This window comes from Protomyctophum bolini, assembly GCF_963924005.1.
Source record: "Protomyctophum bolini genome assembly, chromosome: 2".
NCBI classification, from domain to species: Eukaryota; Metazoa; Chordata; class Actinopteri; order Myctophiformes; family Myctophidae; genus Protomyctophum; species Protomyctophum bolini.
The window spans coordinates 2,798,495-2,818,162 of NC_137863.1; the positions used below are offsets into that span (position 1 = coordinate 2,798,495).

A 19,668-nucleotide genomic window follows, 5' to 3' on the forward strand; every position below is an offset into this window, starting at 1 on the left:
AAACAAACACTCTTCCTGAACCAGTGACGTTTGGGTGTGTGCGTGTGTGTGTGTGTGTGTGTGTGTGTGTGTGTGTGTGTGTGTGTGTGACCTAACTATTAGTCAACACGTGAAGATCACATCACAAGCAGCATCATTCTCCTAGAGACGTCACATCAGCACCGGCCCGATTATTAGTATTATTATTATTATTAAAGTGGTGTGCTTCTCTCCAAAGTGACACACACACACACACACACACACACACACACACACGCACACACGCACACAGAGCACCAGTGTCTGATAGTAGCCAACCATCAGTTCGCTCCATCACAGAACAGACCGCTTCTATACAACAAACAGAGCAGTCGACGCGCCGCTGCAGGATGCGAGGCTCCGCTCCTCCGGGACACACGGACGTTCATTCCGCTCGACTGCAGGGTGAGAAAAACAAACTCTTTTTACTGCTGCTTTCAAGCGTTTTTTGTTGTTGTTGTTGTTGCTGTGTGCTTCTTTTTGTTGTTCAAACTGTGGAGAAATAGCAGCGCGTTGTTTTTTCCCCGACGGCAATAACAAGAGAGAGATGGAGGCGGCGGTGTGACTGTGTGCTGCCCATGCAGGGCAAGCCTTGGGCTGTTCGAGATGTAAACAAGGCGACGTGCAGCCAGAGATCACAGCAATGGAATACAATGTGCGCTTATTTAATAGAACAACCAACCAGCACGTTGAAAACAACCTGTTTGAATGGACAAGTGCATCGTTATTATTATTATTATGTTGTGATGGTCGGCTGTCTGTCAGACAGACATGCACAAACTGTATCCACATTGTTTTATGCAGTCTATCCATGCTGTCATATAGCCTAATGTACGTGTTTATTGTTTAATTATTATTATTCTGACATGATGCAGTATATCCGATTATGTATTTTACAGGGCTGTGGTAACGGGTCGATGCATATAGCTGTTTCAATTGTAGTGCAGCTATGAATAGGCTTACATGGCATAGTTTAATTAAACAGCAGTAGCCTATACTAGTAAAGCAGTTGTAGGCGTCTGTCTGCTGTGTAAAATACAGAGGTGTCAGTGAGTGTTAGTATTATGTTTACGGACAAAGCCAAGGTTGGCCATGCACTAGTTTGAGTGGAGACTGTCTCACACAGTGCAGTGCAGAGCACAGAGAGTCTGTTTTATGCTATATCGGGAAACAAACGACATGTAATGCCCAGCCTCAGACAGTGCCCTGCCCACCTGACACGCTCTATATCGGGAAACAAACGACATGTAATGCCCAGCCTCAGACAGTGCCCCGCCCACCTGACATGCTCTACAATCACAGCTGCTGGGAGGAGGGAGGGAGGGAAGGGCCACGCCCACACGGTGTGGACAACATTACACAAACTGACTTCTAGTTCCTGTTCCATGACAATACACAGAATGTGTTTTAAAAAAAAAGAAACAGAAAGAAGAAGAAGAAGAAGAAGAAGGAGAATGTGTGTGGTTGTCTGTATATAAGCCTGTGTTCTCTCTCTGTCTGTCTGAAGAACACAGGCACAAATTATGATTATGATTACATTACAGCCAATTAGATTATGTCTCAGAGCCAATAATATCTGACAGCCATGCATGGACAGCTGCTGATATATTATAGCACATAATGTAAGCTTATATAATGCCCGTATAGCTAAGATGAAGTATATTATTAGGCTATACAAGACCGTATAACGTCTCCCTACTGTGTGTAACACATAGCTCCTTCATCCTTTATACAAACATGGTCATGTCTGTCTGTCTGTCTGTCTGTCTGTCTGTCTGTCTGTCTGTCAGCCTATAGGACCCTGCTGCTTTAGACAGTACGACCTATTGACCCCTGCAGATGCCGGGTCATTCCCTAATGATGTAGACAGAGTTACACAAACTGCGTTCACTTCCTGGGGCTTTAGTCCAAATCCGGGGTAGAAGTGGGAAGTTGCATAATAGTCCTGCTCTACATTGAATTGAATGCATGCATTAACATATTGCTGAAGAATGATGCCTGTGTGGAGGGGAAAGGAACTGGTTGGAATAACATGTTCCTTCCACGCGCTACGTCCAACCAGGGAAACTCCCCCCTGTCAGGTGTAAAAGGAGCAACTTGGACACTCAGGCATGAAGGAAGCATGAGTTCAAGTCCGTTGGTCTCCCCTTGTCCCCCATATGGGGACTAGGTTGGTCTCCCCTTGTCCCCCATATATGGGGACTAGGTTGGTCTCCCCTTGTCCCCCATATATGGGGACTAGGTTGGTCTCCCCATGTCCCCCATATATGGGGACTAGGTTGGTCTCCCCTTGTCCCCCATATATGGGGACTAGGTTGGTCTCCCCTTGTCCCCCATATATGGGGACTAGGTTGGAGGAGGGTGTGTAGAGCCCAGGATCACATTAGATGATTGACACAGGGGTGAAAAATGGGTTACAAAATCGTGGGATAAAAAAAATATATAAAAAAAGATGCCAGTGTGGCTGTGTCATGTCCCTGTTACTGGAATAGGTATCAACATCATTTAATATGTCTGTGTCTGTGATGTGCTGTTTGTTATGAAACTGATACTCTCTCAAAATAGATTTCCGAGCTATGCTACTGAATCTGTCAGCAGGGCCATTCAGATGTCTGTATACATTGTTGGTAGTGGGGATGAGGAAGTGGAGGGCTGAGGGCTGGGCCAACTGGGCCAATGTGTTGTACACATTATTCTATAGAGCGCCAACTGGGCCCAGAGTGCGTCCACTAAGGAAAGTAGGCTTTCTAATGACACAACTCGCCTTTGTTTTGGTGAGTAGCAAAAACGTTTTATTTATTTACGCCAAAGAGGAGAGGCTGGTCTGCATTCATGCGAGTGGCGGAAGTTGAGAGTAACATAGCTCTAAATGAAACGCATTAGAGCTATGGACCAGAGCTAGGGCTCCCCCAGAGTTATAGTGTTGGTGTCCAAGTGTCCTTGAGCGAGACTCGGAACCCCTAATTCAGGGGTATTCAATTAGATTAGGCCGGGGGCCACAACTGTAGAATGATTGTGTGTGGGGGGCCGCACAGTGCGCGCGAAGCGCGGAAATTTGTGGGTTCTCAAAATGCTTTTTGTGCTCAAACACGAAGATTTATGTATATTTCCGCACAGTAATGAGCAGGGTAATATATGTCTATACAGGTATATGCCACCTTAGAATAGATGTAGGCCTAGACCTATTTGACAGTGCATAAACAGCATTGCTTTGGCATTAACGACCATCAGCTGGACGGACACACACACACACACACAAATATTACATAGAGCAGTGATTCCAAAGTGGGGTTCGGGGACCCCCAGGGTCCTTGAGGCAGTTCCAGGGGGTCCCCAGGGAAATGGTTTGGAATCAAATGGACCCTTATGGGTCTGTAACTCTGAGAGTGTACAAATGGAACCAAATGGACCCTAACAGGGTTTATTATTGTGAGAATGATGGCTTCCATTTTCGCAACTTTTCAGGACTAGAAAGCCTGCAGTTTCTATTAGCTTGGATTCTCCATTGATGTCACTGTGGGTTTCTGCCCACAGCCCTCCTATGTGACACAGACCGAGTAGAAAAAAACGTGTCATTTTATCATGATTATTAGTGAGGACCTATTATGAAGATAGGTTGAAAAGTGGTCCTTTAATGATTACTGTCATTATGGTAATCTCACAATTAATATCGCACAAACCATACCTGTAACTTTTATTAGCCCTATTATTATTCACAAAAAAAAAAGAAAAAAAAAGTTTTTTTTTTTTTTTTTTTTTTTTTTTCCAAAATTCTTCCAGGGGCCACAAGGAGGCGCTCCGCGGGCCACATGTGGCCCGCGGGCCGCCAATTGAATATCCCTGCCCTAATTGGTCCCGATTTGCCTTGCATGCTTTTCCTCAGCCATTGGTGTATGCATTGCATGTGTGGATGGATGTTATGCACAATCTATGTTTTATTTAACCTTTATTTAACCAGTAAAAACCACATTGAGACTGAAGTCTCTTTTACAAGTGTGAACTGACCAAGACAAGAGGCAAAATAAGTGACACGTACAGCTCTGCCAGTAACAAAAATCACACCCGTGTGAACCGAGTGGTCTCTCCCCCCCCCCTCCCCTCTCTCTCCCCCCTCCTCTCTCTCTCTCTCTCTCATTAGCAGGCAACAGTGCAGGACTAATACTATCTCTCTCTCTCTCTCTGTTTCTGGCAAACAGCGCCCCTACTGGTACTCAGTCATACTCGTGCTCATACATACATAGGTGAACACATGAACACATAGGTGAACACATAGGTGAACACATAGGTGAACACGGACATTGCTGCATGGTTGTAGGAGTGGTTGCACCACTCAAAAAGACACAACAAAAAACAGGACAGACATACAATGCTTACAATGCTCATAAATACAGTATACCCAGTACTATACCCATGTATGTATACTATAGCGCTGTATAAATGATCCATTTACCATTACATTCTATAGCCTATATATAGTACTGCGGTCGAGGCATTGAAGGGCGAGGATGGGCGGAGGCTTCTGGCTCTCTGCCACTTGTGTTAACCCGTTCTGACCTGAGATCAGATTCATACGAGGTTTCCACTGGACACACACTGGTCTGATGAACCCATTCTGACCTGAGATCAGATTCTAAAAATGTCAGTCGCGCTTCGATTTTTGAAAAAAATAGCAGACCTACAAGCTCGTAGCGCGCCACTCGGTGGCGCGCTATGAGCTTGTAGATCTGCTATTTTTCAACAGCTAAAGCATAACATGATGCTGACACAAAAACGGGTTCCCGTTCAGAATGGGTTAAGACAGAGAGGGAGCACAGTCCTCTCATTGTGTTATAATACACATGACAATACAGTTGAACTGAAATGAACTGAACCAAACTGAACTGAACTACTATTTAATTTTAGAAGTCCTCTCATATACGTTTAATTTAGGTCACGGCCCTAATGTTGCTGCTCCACATCTAAGCCTGGTTCTAGTTATATTAGATATAAAATGTAGGCCTGGCCTGGCACTACACTACTGTGTGTGTGTGTGTGTGTGTGTGTGTGTGTGTGTGTGTGTGTGTGTGTGTGTGTGTGTGTGTGTGTGTGTGCGTGTGCGCGACGCGTGCGTGCACAAGCATGGTCAGTACAACATGTCGGACGCAGTCAAGTCCAGCGACCCCATAGCATGGACCTATATACTGTATATAACGGCCTAAAGGTTAGAAGAGCACCCTTGTAGACTAAATATTGCTTCCCCCGGGAAAATCTGGGTGGGGAAGTTTAATGGTCACCTCTCCTCTCCCCAAACACCACTGAAGTGCCCCTGGGCAAGGCACTGAACCCCCAACTGCTCCAGTGGAGCTGCTTATAGTGGACAACAGTATCAGACTGTGGTTGTACTGGTCAGCTCCCAGTGATCAATGCTGCCACCTCATGGACATTTTTAGCAGATACACAATATCTCTGTATTCAATGCTCGGATTCCCTGCACTGAATAATACAGAAAGCAGCTTGGTTTGGTTTATTGTGCGTGTGGTTTTCACCTGAAAACCTGATTGATTGATTGATTGATTGATTCTTTATTTAAGTGTCATGCTTCCGAAGAAGCCCAGCCCATATGGACTTATACAGGACACCTTTTACAGTTTTACATAAACAATGGGTTGTACAGTAAGTGCCGGTTCTAGGCCTTTAGTGGCCCCAAGCAACATAATATTATGTGCCCCCCCTGCCCTGCCACGCCGGTGGGCCCCCCCCCCCCCCGGGTCCAGAAAAATCTGTAAATTTGCCATGAAAATGCTTCAATCTGGTGCACTTTGAGATAAAAATTAAGAAGCTAGGTGGGGGCCACATGTGGACAGTAGCCCATGTAAGGGATAGGGGATACATTAAAAAAAATAAAAAAAATCTTCTCCCTGTGACGAGGCCCACTCAGTGGTTGTGGCCCCAAGCGACCGCTTGGTTCGCCTATGCCTAGAACCGGCCCTGGGTCAATGGCAATAAACCGACATGCCGGTTCGTTTGCAGACAGTGATCAAGTGAATACCAAACTGACTGATACACTCCAGATCCTTACAAGGCAGATTACATAATATACAACATAACATAAAATACCATAAAATAAAATACACCATTAGGCCTGTGACAGGACTAGACACGTACGTGGACCTACTTGAAGAGCTGGGATTGTCTTCTACTCCAGGCTCTATAGAAACAAACTGTGCCGTCCTAAATACTTAATTATTAAATAACTTCTGACTTTAATAGTTCTGACCATCATCTTCCCAGAATATAGTTCAGGATTTTTTTGTTGTTGCATTGCCTCAAATAGTGGAACCCTCAAATCGTCATACCGGGTACAATGAAAACATAAAATGAAATCAATTTTCCACATCATTAAGGTCACATGTACTACTTTATGGTTAACAGTTTTTGTATTGAGTTGTGCTCGAAATGTACTGTAATTCTGCAAACTGTTAATACATACTTCAATCACTCAATCAATAAATCAATCTACTTAAGTTAAATAAATAAATAAATACAGAAGAAGAAGAGTTAGCCTAGTTTTTTTCCATCAGTGACAACAAAGTTGACAAACAACAACAACAAACAACAAACAAAACTACTACGACACTATACCATAGAGAGCTGGTACGGTGGTGGTGCTGCGCGCATTTTCGAGCAATTACGGCCCGACACAGCGGTTGTCTTCCTCAAGTAACAACACCATGTGACCCCGGCTAGCCTCCCACCGCGCCGCTCTGCTGCTGGGCTGCTGGGCAGGACAATCACAGCCAGGAGGACACTACAGGGACAGGCCAGGGAGGACAGACAGACGAGATGAGAGAGAGACCGCACCACTGAATCAATCCTACACCTTCTTCAATCAGCACAACAACCACATCCTCATCATCCTCATCCTCCCCCAGCACCCACCCACCCACCGACACCTCTCTCTACCCGTCAGTCCAGGCACACAGCCCTCCATTTGTTCAACAACACAGCCAGGAACAAACAGCATTAGGGGAATGGACGAGAACCCGGGACCAGCGACCACCAACAACACCACCACGTCCACGACCACTCCGCGGGAGCTGACCCAGAACCCGCTGAAGAAGATCTGGATGCCGTACAAAAACGGCCTTCCCGAGAAACACATTTCTCAGAGAAAGGGTGCGTAGTTTAGTTTAATAATAATAATAATAATAATACAGCTGCGACTGCGTAGTTATACTTTACAGCCTGGAAATGCAGATATATTAAAAAAGATAAAAAACGACAAAATGCGCGGCGTGCATTTTGTCATTGTTTTATCTTTTTTTAATCTATCGTCGTAAAACCAAAATGACTTTCCGTTCCGCCAGAAAGGATGTTGTTGACATTATTTAGTTTTGTGAAACACGCAGTCGCTGCAGACAGACAGACAGACAGACAGACTGACTGACTGACTGCATCACTCACGACTCCCTAATGTTCTACTTTAGTGATGCAGCCAGATCAGGAATCAGGATCTGGTCAGTGGTTGTTAATAGTTACGCAACAACTATAGTGCGTGGGTTGGTATTATTGACTGAAAATGAAGACTGACCGACTGTACTGTAGTGACCGACCCGCGCATCGATGAGAAAGGACTAGTCCAGTGAATGGAACAGTACAGTACAGTACAGTACAGGGACATGTCCAGCACATTGTTTTCTGATGAATGTGAAAAGGGTGGACCCTATTATTGTAAAGTAAACACGTGTAATGCTTTATGGTGGTGTCGTGTCGTCCACACAGTTAACAGTTTTATGTGCTTGAAATGTACTGTAATTCTCAAACAAACTGTTAATAAATTACTTCAATCAATCAATCAATCAATCAATCATTGTTATAACTATCCCAAATAATGCCCCAGTGCAGCAGTATTGTGTGAACCATTTGGTCTGTTGTGTGTCGCTCGTATTAGTGTCAAGTTGCAGGACAACAGTTAGTTGGAGGTGCCAACTTAAACAGTACTTAAACTAAGGAGGAAATAGCCTAATGTCTGCCTGCCAGTAATACAAGATGTCTGGCATCTGTTTCCTTTTGACAGTCATTTATTATTTATTGGCCCCCTGAGGCTTTTATACAGCTTTATGTTGAGTCATCAGTAAGTACTGTACTGTGTTCTCTTACTGGATGCTGAGTCAGTCACTAAACTAAAGCCATTCGATGTAATAATATTATTATTGCTGGATTGAATTTAACAAATTCAAGAGTATTTATATTGAATAATATAATATAAAATGACATGATTTGATTTACACAGAATTCGTATGACGATATACTACGTCATGAGGATGCTGTAATACTAGGCCTACTTGACAATATTGTGCTTTTTTGAGGTATTTGTACTTCTACTCCCCTACAACTTAGAGGCAAATATTGTACTTTTATTACACTACAATTATTTAACAGCTTTAGTTACTAGTTACTTTGAATACCAGACGAGTCGCCCCTTCACCAACTCGCCCCGGGGGTACAGCCGGCGGGAAACTGCGTGGCCTGGAATTCCTAAAGTAACCGTAGTAAATTATGCTTAATAAGGTTAAACCTGACCTTATTCCTAAACCTAACCCCAGTAAAACTATGCCTAAACTTAACCCCAGTAAAACTATGCCTAAACCTAACCCTATACCTAAACGTAACCCCAGTAAAACTATGCCTAAACCTAACCCTATTCCTAAACCTAAACCTAACCCCAGTAAAACTATGCCTAAACCTAAACTTATTTCTAACCTTATTGTCAGTAAAACTATGCCTAAACCTAACCCTATTCCTAAACCTATAACCCCAGTAAAACTATGCCTAAACCTAACCTTATACCTAAACCTTAACCCCAGTAAAACTATGCCTGAACCTAACCTTATTTCTAACCTTATTGTCAGTAAAACTAAATAAAGAATACAAGGACCACCGCACAGAGGTCGGCGGGGTGGGATGGTTTAGGGGCGACCGTACCTGATACCGTTACTTTGTAGATTTTGATTATTATTACAGAAATACAGTAACCACTTTTACCCAATATACATTTCGGCCATTTGAAAATAGCAGATTTACAAGCTGAAGACGCATCACATCGCTTGTAGATCTGCTATATTCAAAATATTATCCATTTGACATTTCCAAATGAGACATTCTGCAATGCATAATGAGTACTTTTATCGTTGGTACATTTTGATGCCAATAGGCTACTTTTTGTACTTTTACAAAAGTATATTTTTAATTCCGGGGACTTTTTACGATGGCTTCCATTATCGCATTGCAACTTTTCAGGAATGGGAATATTAGTTTGGATTCCCCATCGATGATGTCACTGGTGGACGGGTTTCTGAGCTGCCCACACAGCCCTCCTATGAGACACAGACACAGAAAAATAAATAAAAGGTGGAATTGTATCATGAACATTAGTGAGGACCAATTATAATATGAAGATATTGGTCGAAAAGAGGTGAAGTGGTCCTTTTTTTAAGTAAAACATTTGAGTAGGTTTTTTCCACTACTGTCCTTATGATCGTCTTGATCCAAGGCTCCCCTCTGACCCAGTCAGCTGTGGAGATTGTAGACTAGAGTTTGGAAACAAAAAACAAAGTTAATATCTCCAGATGCCTAGTAGTTATTGACCTCCCCATTGCCTCATTATTCTGTGACCTCTGCTCATTGTTGACAGAATTCTTATATCTACTGTCTGGTTACAGTGTGACTCGGGTTGCACTGTGGCTCTGTTTGGTCTAACTGTATGTTTATGTACCAAAGTCTTCTGAGTTGTTGACGCACAGGAGGGGACGGAGGGGGGGTTGATGTGGGGGTGACCGAGGGACACGTTCACACTATGGTCTCGGCCCGGGTGGGTGCGCAGCCACTCGGAACCACTTGGACTGGACCACAGGACGTACCGGGCATATGCCCGGTCGGTCCGTGGGTCGACCCTCTGGTGGGGCCGGTCTGGGCCAAAATGTTAAATTAGTTGTCTGTTGGTTGTGTATCATTTATCTTCTACTGTAAATGTGGTGGTGTTAAGCCAAGGGCTTGTATTTCAAGTAGTTGTATATGGGCCTCGACCCGAAAAGTCAGTAGAGTATCTGCACGCTGGTTGTGGTCGGCCAGTCTGGGTCAGTCTGGTTGTGGTGGGCCAGTCTGGGTCAGTCTGGTTGTGGTGGGCCAGTCTGGTTGTGGTGGGCCAGTCTGGGTCAGTCTGGTTGTGGTGGGCCAGTCTGGGTCAGTCTGGTTGTGGTGGGCCAGTCTGGGTCAGTCTGGTTGTGGTGGGCCAGTCTGGTTGTGGTGGGCCAGTCTGGGTCAGTCTGGTTGTGGTGGGCCAGTCTGGGTCAGTCTGGTTGTGGTGGGCCAGTCTGGGTCAGTCTGGTTGTGGTGGGCCAGTCTGGGTCAGTCTGGTTGTGGTGGGCCAGTCTGGGTCAGTCTGGTTGTGGTGGGCCAGTCTGGGTCAGTCTGGTTGTGGTGGGCCAGTCTGGGTCAGTCTGGTTGTGGTGGGCCAGTCTGGGCCAGTCTGGTTGTGGTGGGCCAGTCTGGGTCAGTCTGGTTGTGGTGGGCCAGTCTGGGTCAGTCTGGTTGTGGTGGGCCAGTCTGGGTCAGTCTGGTTGTGGTGGGCCAGTCTGGTTGTGGTGGGCCAGTCTGGGTCAGTCTGGTTGTGGTGGGCCAGTCTGGGTCAGTCTGGTTGTGGTGGGCCAGTCTGGGTCAGTCTGGTTGTGGTGGGCCAGTCTGGTTGTGGTGGGCCAGTCTGGGTCAGTCTGGTTGTGGTGGGCCAGTCTGGGTCAGTCTGGTTGTGGTGGGCCAGTCTGGGTCAGTCTGGTTGTGGTGGGCCAGTCTGGGTCAGTCTGGTTGTGGTGGGCCAGTCTGGGTCAGTCTGGTTGTGGTGGGCCAGTCTGGGTCAGTCTGGTTGTGGTGGGCCAGTCTGGGTCAGTCTGGTTGTGGTGGGCCAGTCTGGGCCAGTCTGGTTGTGGTGGGCCAGTCTGGGTCAGTCTGGTTGTGGTGGGCCAGTCTGGGTCAGTCTGGTTGTGGTGGGCCAGTCTGGGTCAGTCTGGTTGTGGTGGGCCAGTCTGGGTCAGTCTGGTTGTGGTGGGCCAGTCTGGGTCAGTCTGGTTGTGGTGGGCCAGTCTGGGTCAGTCTGGTTGTGGTGGGCCAGTCTGAGTCAGTCTGGTTGTGGTGGGCCAGTCTGGGTCAGTCTGGTTGTGGTGGGCCAGTCTGGGTCAGTCTGGTTGTGGTGGGCCAGTCTGGGTCAGTCTGGTTGTGGTGGGCCAGTCTGGGTCAGTCTGGTTGTGGTGGGCCAGTCTGGGTCAGTCTGGTTGTGGTGGGCCAGTCTGGGTCAGTCTGGTTGTGGTGGGCCAGTCTGGGTCAGTCTGGTTGTGGTGGGCCAGTCTGGGTCAGTCTGGTTGTGGTGGGCCAGTCTGGGTCAGTCTGGTTGTGGTGGGCCAGTCTGGGTCAGTCTGGTTGTGGTGGGCCAGTCTGGGTCAGTCTGGTTGTGGTGGGCCAGTCTGGGTCAGTCTGGTTGTGGTGGGCCAGTCTGGGTCAGTCTGGTTGTGGTGGGCCAGCGTCCGAAACGGTTGAGAAATGACACAGTTACCGTGTGGGACTGGGGGTCCCTCTACTGTACTGTACTGTCACTGTACTGTACTGGCACACCCGAAATCACCATATATCCAGTTAATATGTGCGTGTGTGTTTGTGTGTGTGTGTGTGTGTGTGTGTTAGGTTGCGCACAGGTGCTGAAAAACAACCGTGCTGTTTTCGTGCTCAGACGCACCCAGCCACACACACACACACACACACACACACACACACACTCCGTAAGGGAGTGGTGGCACCACTCAAAAATAAACTGTTGACCCGTCGTAAAGAGTGGTGTGGATAATTTAAAAAGTAAAAACACACACCCTGTGAGTGAGGGGCGCCCTTATCATCCTACATTATGTTACATCATCTCATTCCGGCCAGTCACAATTTGCGTCCTCACCTTCGTCTTCAAATGTTTGTGGTTATGTCATTGTCAACGGCATTCAATGTGTGTGTTTAGGACAATTGTTGTGTTTACACAAACCCTCGAAGCTGGACATAGGAGAGGCTCAGAAACAAAAGCTGTGTGGGGTTAACAGTCTTTTTTTAAAACATGGATAAACATCACTGTATTGACTTTGAAGCAATTCATTTATCGTCTGGACAGTTACTGTACATTTCCTCAGGCCTTTATCTAGAGGGATGGATAAATACCCTAAGGTTAATATTTATTTTAATTCTCTGTCTCCAGTATGCATGACCAACTGTCCTACGCTGATCGTGACCGTAGGCCTCCCCGCCAGAGGAAAGACCTACATCTCCAAGAAGCTGACCCGGTACCTCAACTGGATCGGCGTGCCCACTAGAGGTACTGTTCCACTCTCTCTCTCTCTCTCATTAGCAGGCAACAGTACAGCACTATCTCTCTCTCGGTTTCTGGGACAACAGCGCCCCTACTGGTACTAATAGTCATACTCATGCTCATTAACGTCACATATAGGCGGACACAGAGTCACGGACATTGCTGTTCCTTGGAGTGGTTGCACCACTCAAAAATAAGGATAGTGGGTCGCACACACCAAGACTTTCAGTTCAAATTGTTTATTTCATTTTTGAACAGGGACAAACGTTTGGTCTATCCAGCCTTCATCAGTGTGGTCACACTGTGGTCACAGTGGCTGGATAGCCCAAACGTTTGTCCTGTTCAAAAATGAAATAAACATGTTGAACTGAAGTCTTGGTGTGTGCGACCCACTACCGTTATTATTGATATGTTTTGAACGGGTACCGCCACCTACAGTCAGAGTGGTGGTGGTCACATGAAGATTGAAGAGTCATTTCATATAAACCAGGGCTGGTCAGCTTTGACGATGGAGAGGGCCAATATATTTCCACACTCACTCCAGAGGGGGCCACAGTGCATATTACTAAATAGCTGATCTACAAGCTCAAAACGTGTCGCATCGCGACGCATTTTGAGGTTGTAGATCAGCTATTTGATCAGCTATTTGAATTGAAAACCTGAATAATCTTTCATATTTTTTAATTGGAATCCTGAAAAGTAACCTTTTTATTGAATTTCAAATGCATTTAAGCCTAGTTATGTTAACTTTATGAACTGTTAACATAACTACATTGGACACAAAAAGACAATAAGACAAAAATGTTAATACTAGTCATTAAGTACTAGTCATTTAATACATAGTCAATTAGTCATGAAGTAATTAAAGCGGGTTTGGAATTGTAAACAGCTGAAATCAGTACTACAGTATATCAGTATTCTGATATTAACATGAGGGCCGCATTAAGTGAAGGTGGGGGCCCCATGTGGCCCCCGGGCCTCCAGTTGCCCACCCCTGATATAAACACTGAGACACTGACCGATCCTCTCACTGTCCCTTCCTTCCTTCCTTCCTTCCTTCCTTCCTCCCTTCCTTCCTTCCTCCCTTCCTTCCTTCCTTGTAGAGTTCAATGTCGGGCAGTACAGGCGGCAGTGTGTGAAGATCTACAAGTCCTTTGAGTTCTTCCGTCCAGACAACGAGGAGGGCTTGAAGATCAGACAGTGAGTCAGCCTTTTTACAGATCTGTTGTTTACCACAGGCTCTCTGACTGTGTTTCGACATTTCTTATACATTTCAACGTCAGGCCTAAATGGGTTAATCAGTATCACCGTTGAACCCATTTTGGGTGGGAACCCCTTTTGGTGTTAGCATTATGTTATGCTTTAGCTATTTAAAAATAGCAGATCTACAAGCTCATAGCGTGCCACTCGGTGGCGCACTATGAGCTTGTAGATCTGCTATTTTTGAAAAAATAATCATGATTTTTTTTTAAATAAATTTCGACGTCAGGCCTAAATGGGTTAATCAGTATCATGGTTAACGCCAGTGAAGGAAGTAGTTATTCTGCTGTAAATGGACTCTTGTGTTGTTTGCAGACAGTGTGCTTCGGCAGCGTTGAACGATGTGCGACAGTACCTCACAGACGAAGGAGGACAAGTGGCGGTAGGTCACGCTGAGATTATTAATATTATTATTATTGTTGTTGTTGTTGTTGTGGGCCAAATGTTGGAATGCTGCGTGGTCCTTTATAAAAGGCTGTCCAATTGTGTGGGATTATAAACCCCCAGATTAACAGGGGGTATTTTGTTTTCAATAGGGATTATGAGTGCCCTGTAACGTACTGTAACAGACCCCCCATGCATCCTAACCGCTTTGGTCTCGGCCATCTGTCTTTTCAGGTTTTTGATGCGACAAACACGACCAGAGAGAGGAGAGACACCATCCTGCAGTTCGCTGAGCAGAATGGCTTCAAGGTGCGTTTAATCCGTCTCTCCCGCAAAATATGAACGCTTTTTGGATCATATATCGTATAAATTAAAATGATCGCAATGTAAGCTATAGCAATGTAAAGTCAACTTTTTTTACTAGATTGTTTCTGGGTCATGGCTTTCAGAGTAAAAGCGCTGAGACAACTCCGGCACTGATAGTCTGTAGATAAAGACAAAGAGAGTCATGAATGCTCAGGTTCAGAATATGTCCTGCGTTCTTAATGTCCCGCGTTCTTAATGTCCCACGTTGCGTTCCTGACGGCTGCGTGGAACCTGACGGCTTTCCCCTCTCCTGTCTGTTTGTGTCCAGGTGTTCTTTGTGGAATCTGTCTGTGAAGATCCTGATGTCATACAAGAGAACATCGTGGTGAGTGGATCGAACGTTACGGGTCCTATTTTGGCCTATTTTACCCATTATCCCTACACTTGAATCTTTAAACTTTTTTTTTTTTTTACTATTTTGAAAAACTTTTTTGAATAGTTCAAATCATAGACATTGTAGAAGCCATCCTCACTGTTTATGTATGTCTACTTATTATTATTATTATCACAATTGTAGCTATTTGGCATTATTGGGCTTTAGTTTGATGGGTTATAATTGAATTATTGTTTGGACAACAGGGGCACGCCTCCCCAGGCCTAATTGCTTGACAGAGGGTATAAGTAGGCCTGGGTGATTGGGGAGCGGCATGCACCTGGTGGACAAATGGTTTTTACCTGACAGACAGAACAGAGATCATGCCATAACAAGGAAGAGAAGATGTGCCTGTTTGTAATGTATCATTCACTGCACTTTGGAAAGTAAATGCAAACCAAAAAGACATTGAACCTGTTGGACAATCTGTTTCTTATGTCTGCGTACATCCTTAATCCCTGAGTGCATCAGTGGGTTTGTTGGCTATGGTAGAAATGTTTGGAACCAACAATAGAGCCACAACAGACATATAAAGGTAGACGCCCCCTCTTTTCACACACATGACAACGACCTGCAGCGGCCAATGAGGCATCTATCATTCTAAATATCTATGGTTCAAATAGCCGATCTACAAGCTCACAACGTGTCGATGTAGATCGGCTAGTTTGAACTATTTTAAAATGTTTTTCAAAATGGTAAAAAAAAAGAGGCAAAGAAGTTTATGGATAAGGGGTAAGGCCACTCGTCTCCTTAGTTCAGGAGGACGCACTTATCCCTGACCTCCCTGTTCTTGTGTGTGTGCGTGTGTGTGTGCGCGTGTGTGCACATGCGTGTGTGTTTTAGCAAGTGAAGCTGGGCAGCCCCGACTACACGAACTGTAACACCGAGGAGGCCGTGGAGGACTTCATGAAGAGGATTCAGTGTTATGAGAACTCCTACCAGACTCTGGATGAGGTCCTGGACAGGTGAGCAGGAGCAGGGCCAGGCATTCTCCAAGTCCTCTTTGCATTGGCATCCCGGTTGTTCTTAGAATTGATTTGACATTGTATTGTACTCGTTCATAAAGCTCTCAATGGTCTTGCAGCCCCCTAACTACACCTGCGCCTGCCTAGATATGTCCCCAACCGTCCTCCACTGCTGCTCCTAAAGAACATGGCAACTTAAAAACACAGTGAAGCAGCTTTTCTGCTTCTACGGGCCGACCGGCGTGGAACAAACTCCCACTGTGCCTTCGACAGGCTGCCTCTGTAGACGTTTAAGACCTCAAAGGGAAAAGAAAAGGCAATAATAATCCTGGTGGCGTTTTTTATGAGTGAGGAAACAAATCAAGCTCTTTGTTGTAAGGCTGCCATGCAACTTGCAAGTGCTCTTCTTTGAACCCATTCTGACCTGAGATCAGATTCTAGAAAATTCTTCTACATCCTAACAGATTTCTGAAAAAGCTATGTTTCTATGTCAGTGGTATATAAAAATAGCAGACCTACAAGCTCGTAGCGCGCTATGAGCACATATAGTTCTGACACCGAACCCAGTGTTGGTGAAACCTACACACAGAGTTCCTTCCAGGAGGATGAAAGGTGTGTGGAATGGAATGAAGGATACTTTACTTACTTCATGTGTTTATTTGGACAGGACAATGCATATTAATGGACGTCACATGGACGTAAATACACCGGATATAGCAGCACAGTTGCTATATTTTCATCCGCAGTCCTCACAGGAAACACAAAACGTAAAAACAGACAGTCAAACAGTGGAATACATTTACATGACATTACATACAGTAGGGAACACAGCATAAAAAGGAAATACACCTAAAATAATCATAAATGGTTGCAGCTTTGGTTTTCAAGCAACCATTTTTTTCAGATTGTATTTAAAAGAGGGAAATGTAAGCACAGTCCCTTATACGCAGAGGAAGGCCATTCCATGCTACACAACCCTGTACTGAGAGGACATTTTGGTCGAATGTTGTTTGCCGGTGCGGCGCTTCGCATTCTCCTCGAGTTGTTGCTACGAATGTAATCCGACGACCCTGAGGCAGTATTTGGGCTAAATACTCCTTATCTTCCTGGTTTACCATCCCATCCCTGCTAGGACACTGCGTTCAGACATAAGCATATAGCAATGTCTAGTTATTATAATGGCAATAATTCAGAATCCAGTCATAACAACAAAAGTGCCACTAAAGTCCACCTCCAGCGCCCCGTGTTGTGGTACCAGCGAGCCAGAGGGTGCTTTTGTTCTGTAGGCCTTCAGTTTCCCTTTCCCCCAAAAAAATCAGGAAGCGAAATCCACCATTTCTACATCACGCTGTAAACCTTTATTTTTCAGAAGTGTTAATATTGTAAGCACGAGTACACTCGTCTTTAAGCCCATACCACACCGGTAGGGACGACAAATTAACCTTCTCACCAAATGAAACGCTGAAGACTTTGTCACATTCAGCCCTCTCTCCCAATTGAATCTCCCCCGCAGAACGATCGTGTCTCAACCTCATTGTCTCCCAGTCAGGGACCTGTCCTTCATTAAGATCTGTGGTTCTCTCTCTCCCTCCAACAGGGACCTGTCCTTCATTAAGATCTGTGGTTCTCTCTCTCCCTCCAACAGGGACCTGTCCTTCATTAAGATCTGTGGTTCTCTCTCTCCCTCCAACAGGGACCTGTCCTTCATTAAGATCTGTGGTTCTCTCTCTCCCTCCAACAGGGACCTGTCCTTCATTAAGATCTGTGGTTCTCTCTCTCCCTGTCAGGGACCTGTGACTGTCCTTCATTAAGATCTGTGGTTCTTTCTCTCTCTCTCTCCACAGGGACCTGTCCTTCATAAAGACCATGTCTCTCTCTCTCTCTCTCTCTCCACAGGGACCTGTCCTTCATTAAGACCATGTCTCTCTCTCTCTCTCTCCCTTCAGGGACCTGTCCTTCATTAAGACCATGTCTCTCTCTCTCTCTCTCTCCCTCCACAGGGACCTGTCCTTCATAAAGACCATCTCTCTCTCTCTCTCCACAGGGACCTGTCCTTCATAAAGACCATGTCTCTCTCTCTCTCTCTCTCTCTCCACAGGGACCTGTCCTTCATTAAGACCATGTCTCTCTCTCTCTCTCTCCCTTCAGGGACCTGTCCTTCATTAAGACCATGTCTCTCTCTCTCTCTCTCCCTCCACAGGGACCTGTCCTTCATAAAGACCATCTCTCTCTCTCCCTCCACAGGGACCTGTCCTTCATTAAGACCATGTCTCTCTCTCTCTCCACAGAGACCTGTCCTTCATAAAGATCATGGACGTGGGCCGGCGGTACCTGGTGAACCGGGTCCTGGACCACATCCAGAGCCGCATCGTGTACTACCTGATGAACATCCACATCACGCCGCGCTCCATCTACCTGTGCCGCCACGGGGAGAGCGAGCTGAACCTGAAGGGCTGCATCGGCGGGGACTCCGGCCTCTCCCCGCGGGGCAAAGAGGTAGGGCGACGTCCCGCATGCTCTTATTACGATGATGATGGAGGGGCATAGCCCAAAGAGGTAGGGCCATGTCCCGCATGCTCTTATTATGACGATGATGAAGGGGCATAGCCCAAACATGCTCTTATGCTCTTATGATGCTCTTATGATGCTCTAATGCTCTAATGATGATGGAGGCGCATAGCCCAAACGCTCTTATGCTCTTATGATGCTCTTATGATGCTCTAATGCTCTAATGATGATGAAGGCCCATAGCCCAAACGCCTCTGTGGTGTGTGCCAATAAAAAAATAAGATAAATGTGAGTACTTTGTCCTCCATTTATTGAAAACTTTGGATGTGCTGCCTTTTTTTTGATTAACCCCATTTAGACTTGATTTATAGAAGAATTATATATTCAAAGATTTGCGCCACATTTTTACGATTTTTCAAAAATAGCAGACCTACAGTACAAGCTCGTAGCTTGTAGATCTGCTATTTTTCAATAGCTAAATTATAACATAATGTTTAAAACACCAAAAGGAGTTCCCGCCCAAAATGGGTAAAAAAAAAAGAATCCTACTTTTTGTTTGTCTGACTGCATATCGTTGCTGTCGAGAAGAGAAACGTCTTATCTCTATTGTTGTGTTTTTTTCGTAAATCAAGTTTGAATTAGTGTAAACCTTTTCTGCCCCTTCACTTTTTGGATTCATTGTGCAGAAAAGGGTAAGAATCGTTCCTTGCCCAGGCGGTGGCGTAACCGTCTGGGCACCCGACTGGTCTCAGTGTGCCGCGGGTTCGACTCCCGAGCCCGACACGGCCTTTACTGCATGTCTTCCCCCCCCCCACATCTCTCTCCCGTTTCCTGTCAGCCTACTGTCTGTCCCTTCAAAAAACCAATAAAAGGCGTAAGCCGCAAAAAAAATATCTTAAAGAAATAAAGAAAATAATCGTTCCTTGTGGAAACATGCGCCGTTTCTGAACCGCGGTGGGAGGGGCCCAGGCTGTGACCTCATCTCGGAGCTACAGAATGAGTGTAGGGAGAGAGAGGGCACATATAATAATAATAATAATAATAAAACTTTATTTGTATAGCACCTTTCATGACATGAAATGCAGCTCAAGGTGCTTTACAGAAAAATGGAGAATAAAAGAAAAGCAAGGCAACAACATTTAAAACAAGCAGTAATGCAATACAGTGAGGACATGAATAACAAAAATAAAAAATAAAAGATCAATTAAAAGCAATGTTGTAGAAGTGGGTCTTGAGCTGTGCTTTAAAAGTGTCTACAGAGGCTGCCTGTCGAAGGTACAGTGGGAGCTTGTTCCACGCCGTCGGCCCGTAGAAGCAAAAAGCTGCTTCCCCGTATTTTTTAGTTGCCATTTATTTAGGCAAAGCGAGCAGGCCAGCAGTGGAAGACCTTAGGGGGCGGTTTGGGACATATTTAGGCAGGC

The 19,668-nt window shown here is 45.4% G+C and overlaps 1 protein-coding gene across 5 annotated transcripts in view; it reads left to right on the forward strand.

The window, feature by feature from the left end:
- Positions 1–333: 333 nt before the first annotated feature.
- Positions 334–19,668, forward strand: part of LOC308334900 (6-phosphofructo-2-kinase/fructose-2,6-bisphosphatase 4-like) — a 55,777-nt gene continuing 36,442 nt past the window's right edge. For 4 of the 5 annotated variants that reach the window (XR_013965932.1, XR_013965933.1, XM_080791791.1 and 1 more), the window contains exons 1-8: positions 6,782–7,173; positions 12,281–12,397; positions 13,495–13,591; positions 13,967–14,033; positions 14,270–14,344; positions 14,670–14,726; positions 15,618–15,739; positions 18,028–18,235. Coding sequence is in view for 3 of the 5 variants with exons in the window: in XM_080791791.1 (XP_080647917.1) it covers positions 7,029–7,173; positions 12,281–12,397; positions 13,495–13,591; positions 13,967–14,033; positions 14,270–14,344; positions 14,670–14,726; positions 15,618–15,739; positions 18,028–18,235 (888 nt within the window). In the remaining 2 variants the exon portion in view is untranslated. Of the gene's footprint in view, positions 424–6,781; positions 7,174–12,280; positions 12,398–13,494; positions 13,592–13,966; positions 14,034–14,269; positions 14,345–14,669; positions 14,727–15,617; positions 15,740–18,027; positions 18,236–19,668 lie in introns of those variants that run through there. The other variant, XM_080791792.1, reaches the window with a different exon arrangement.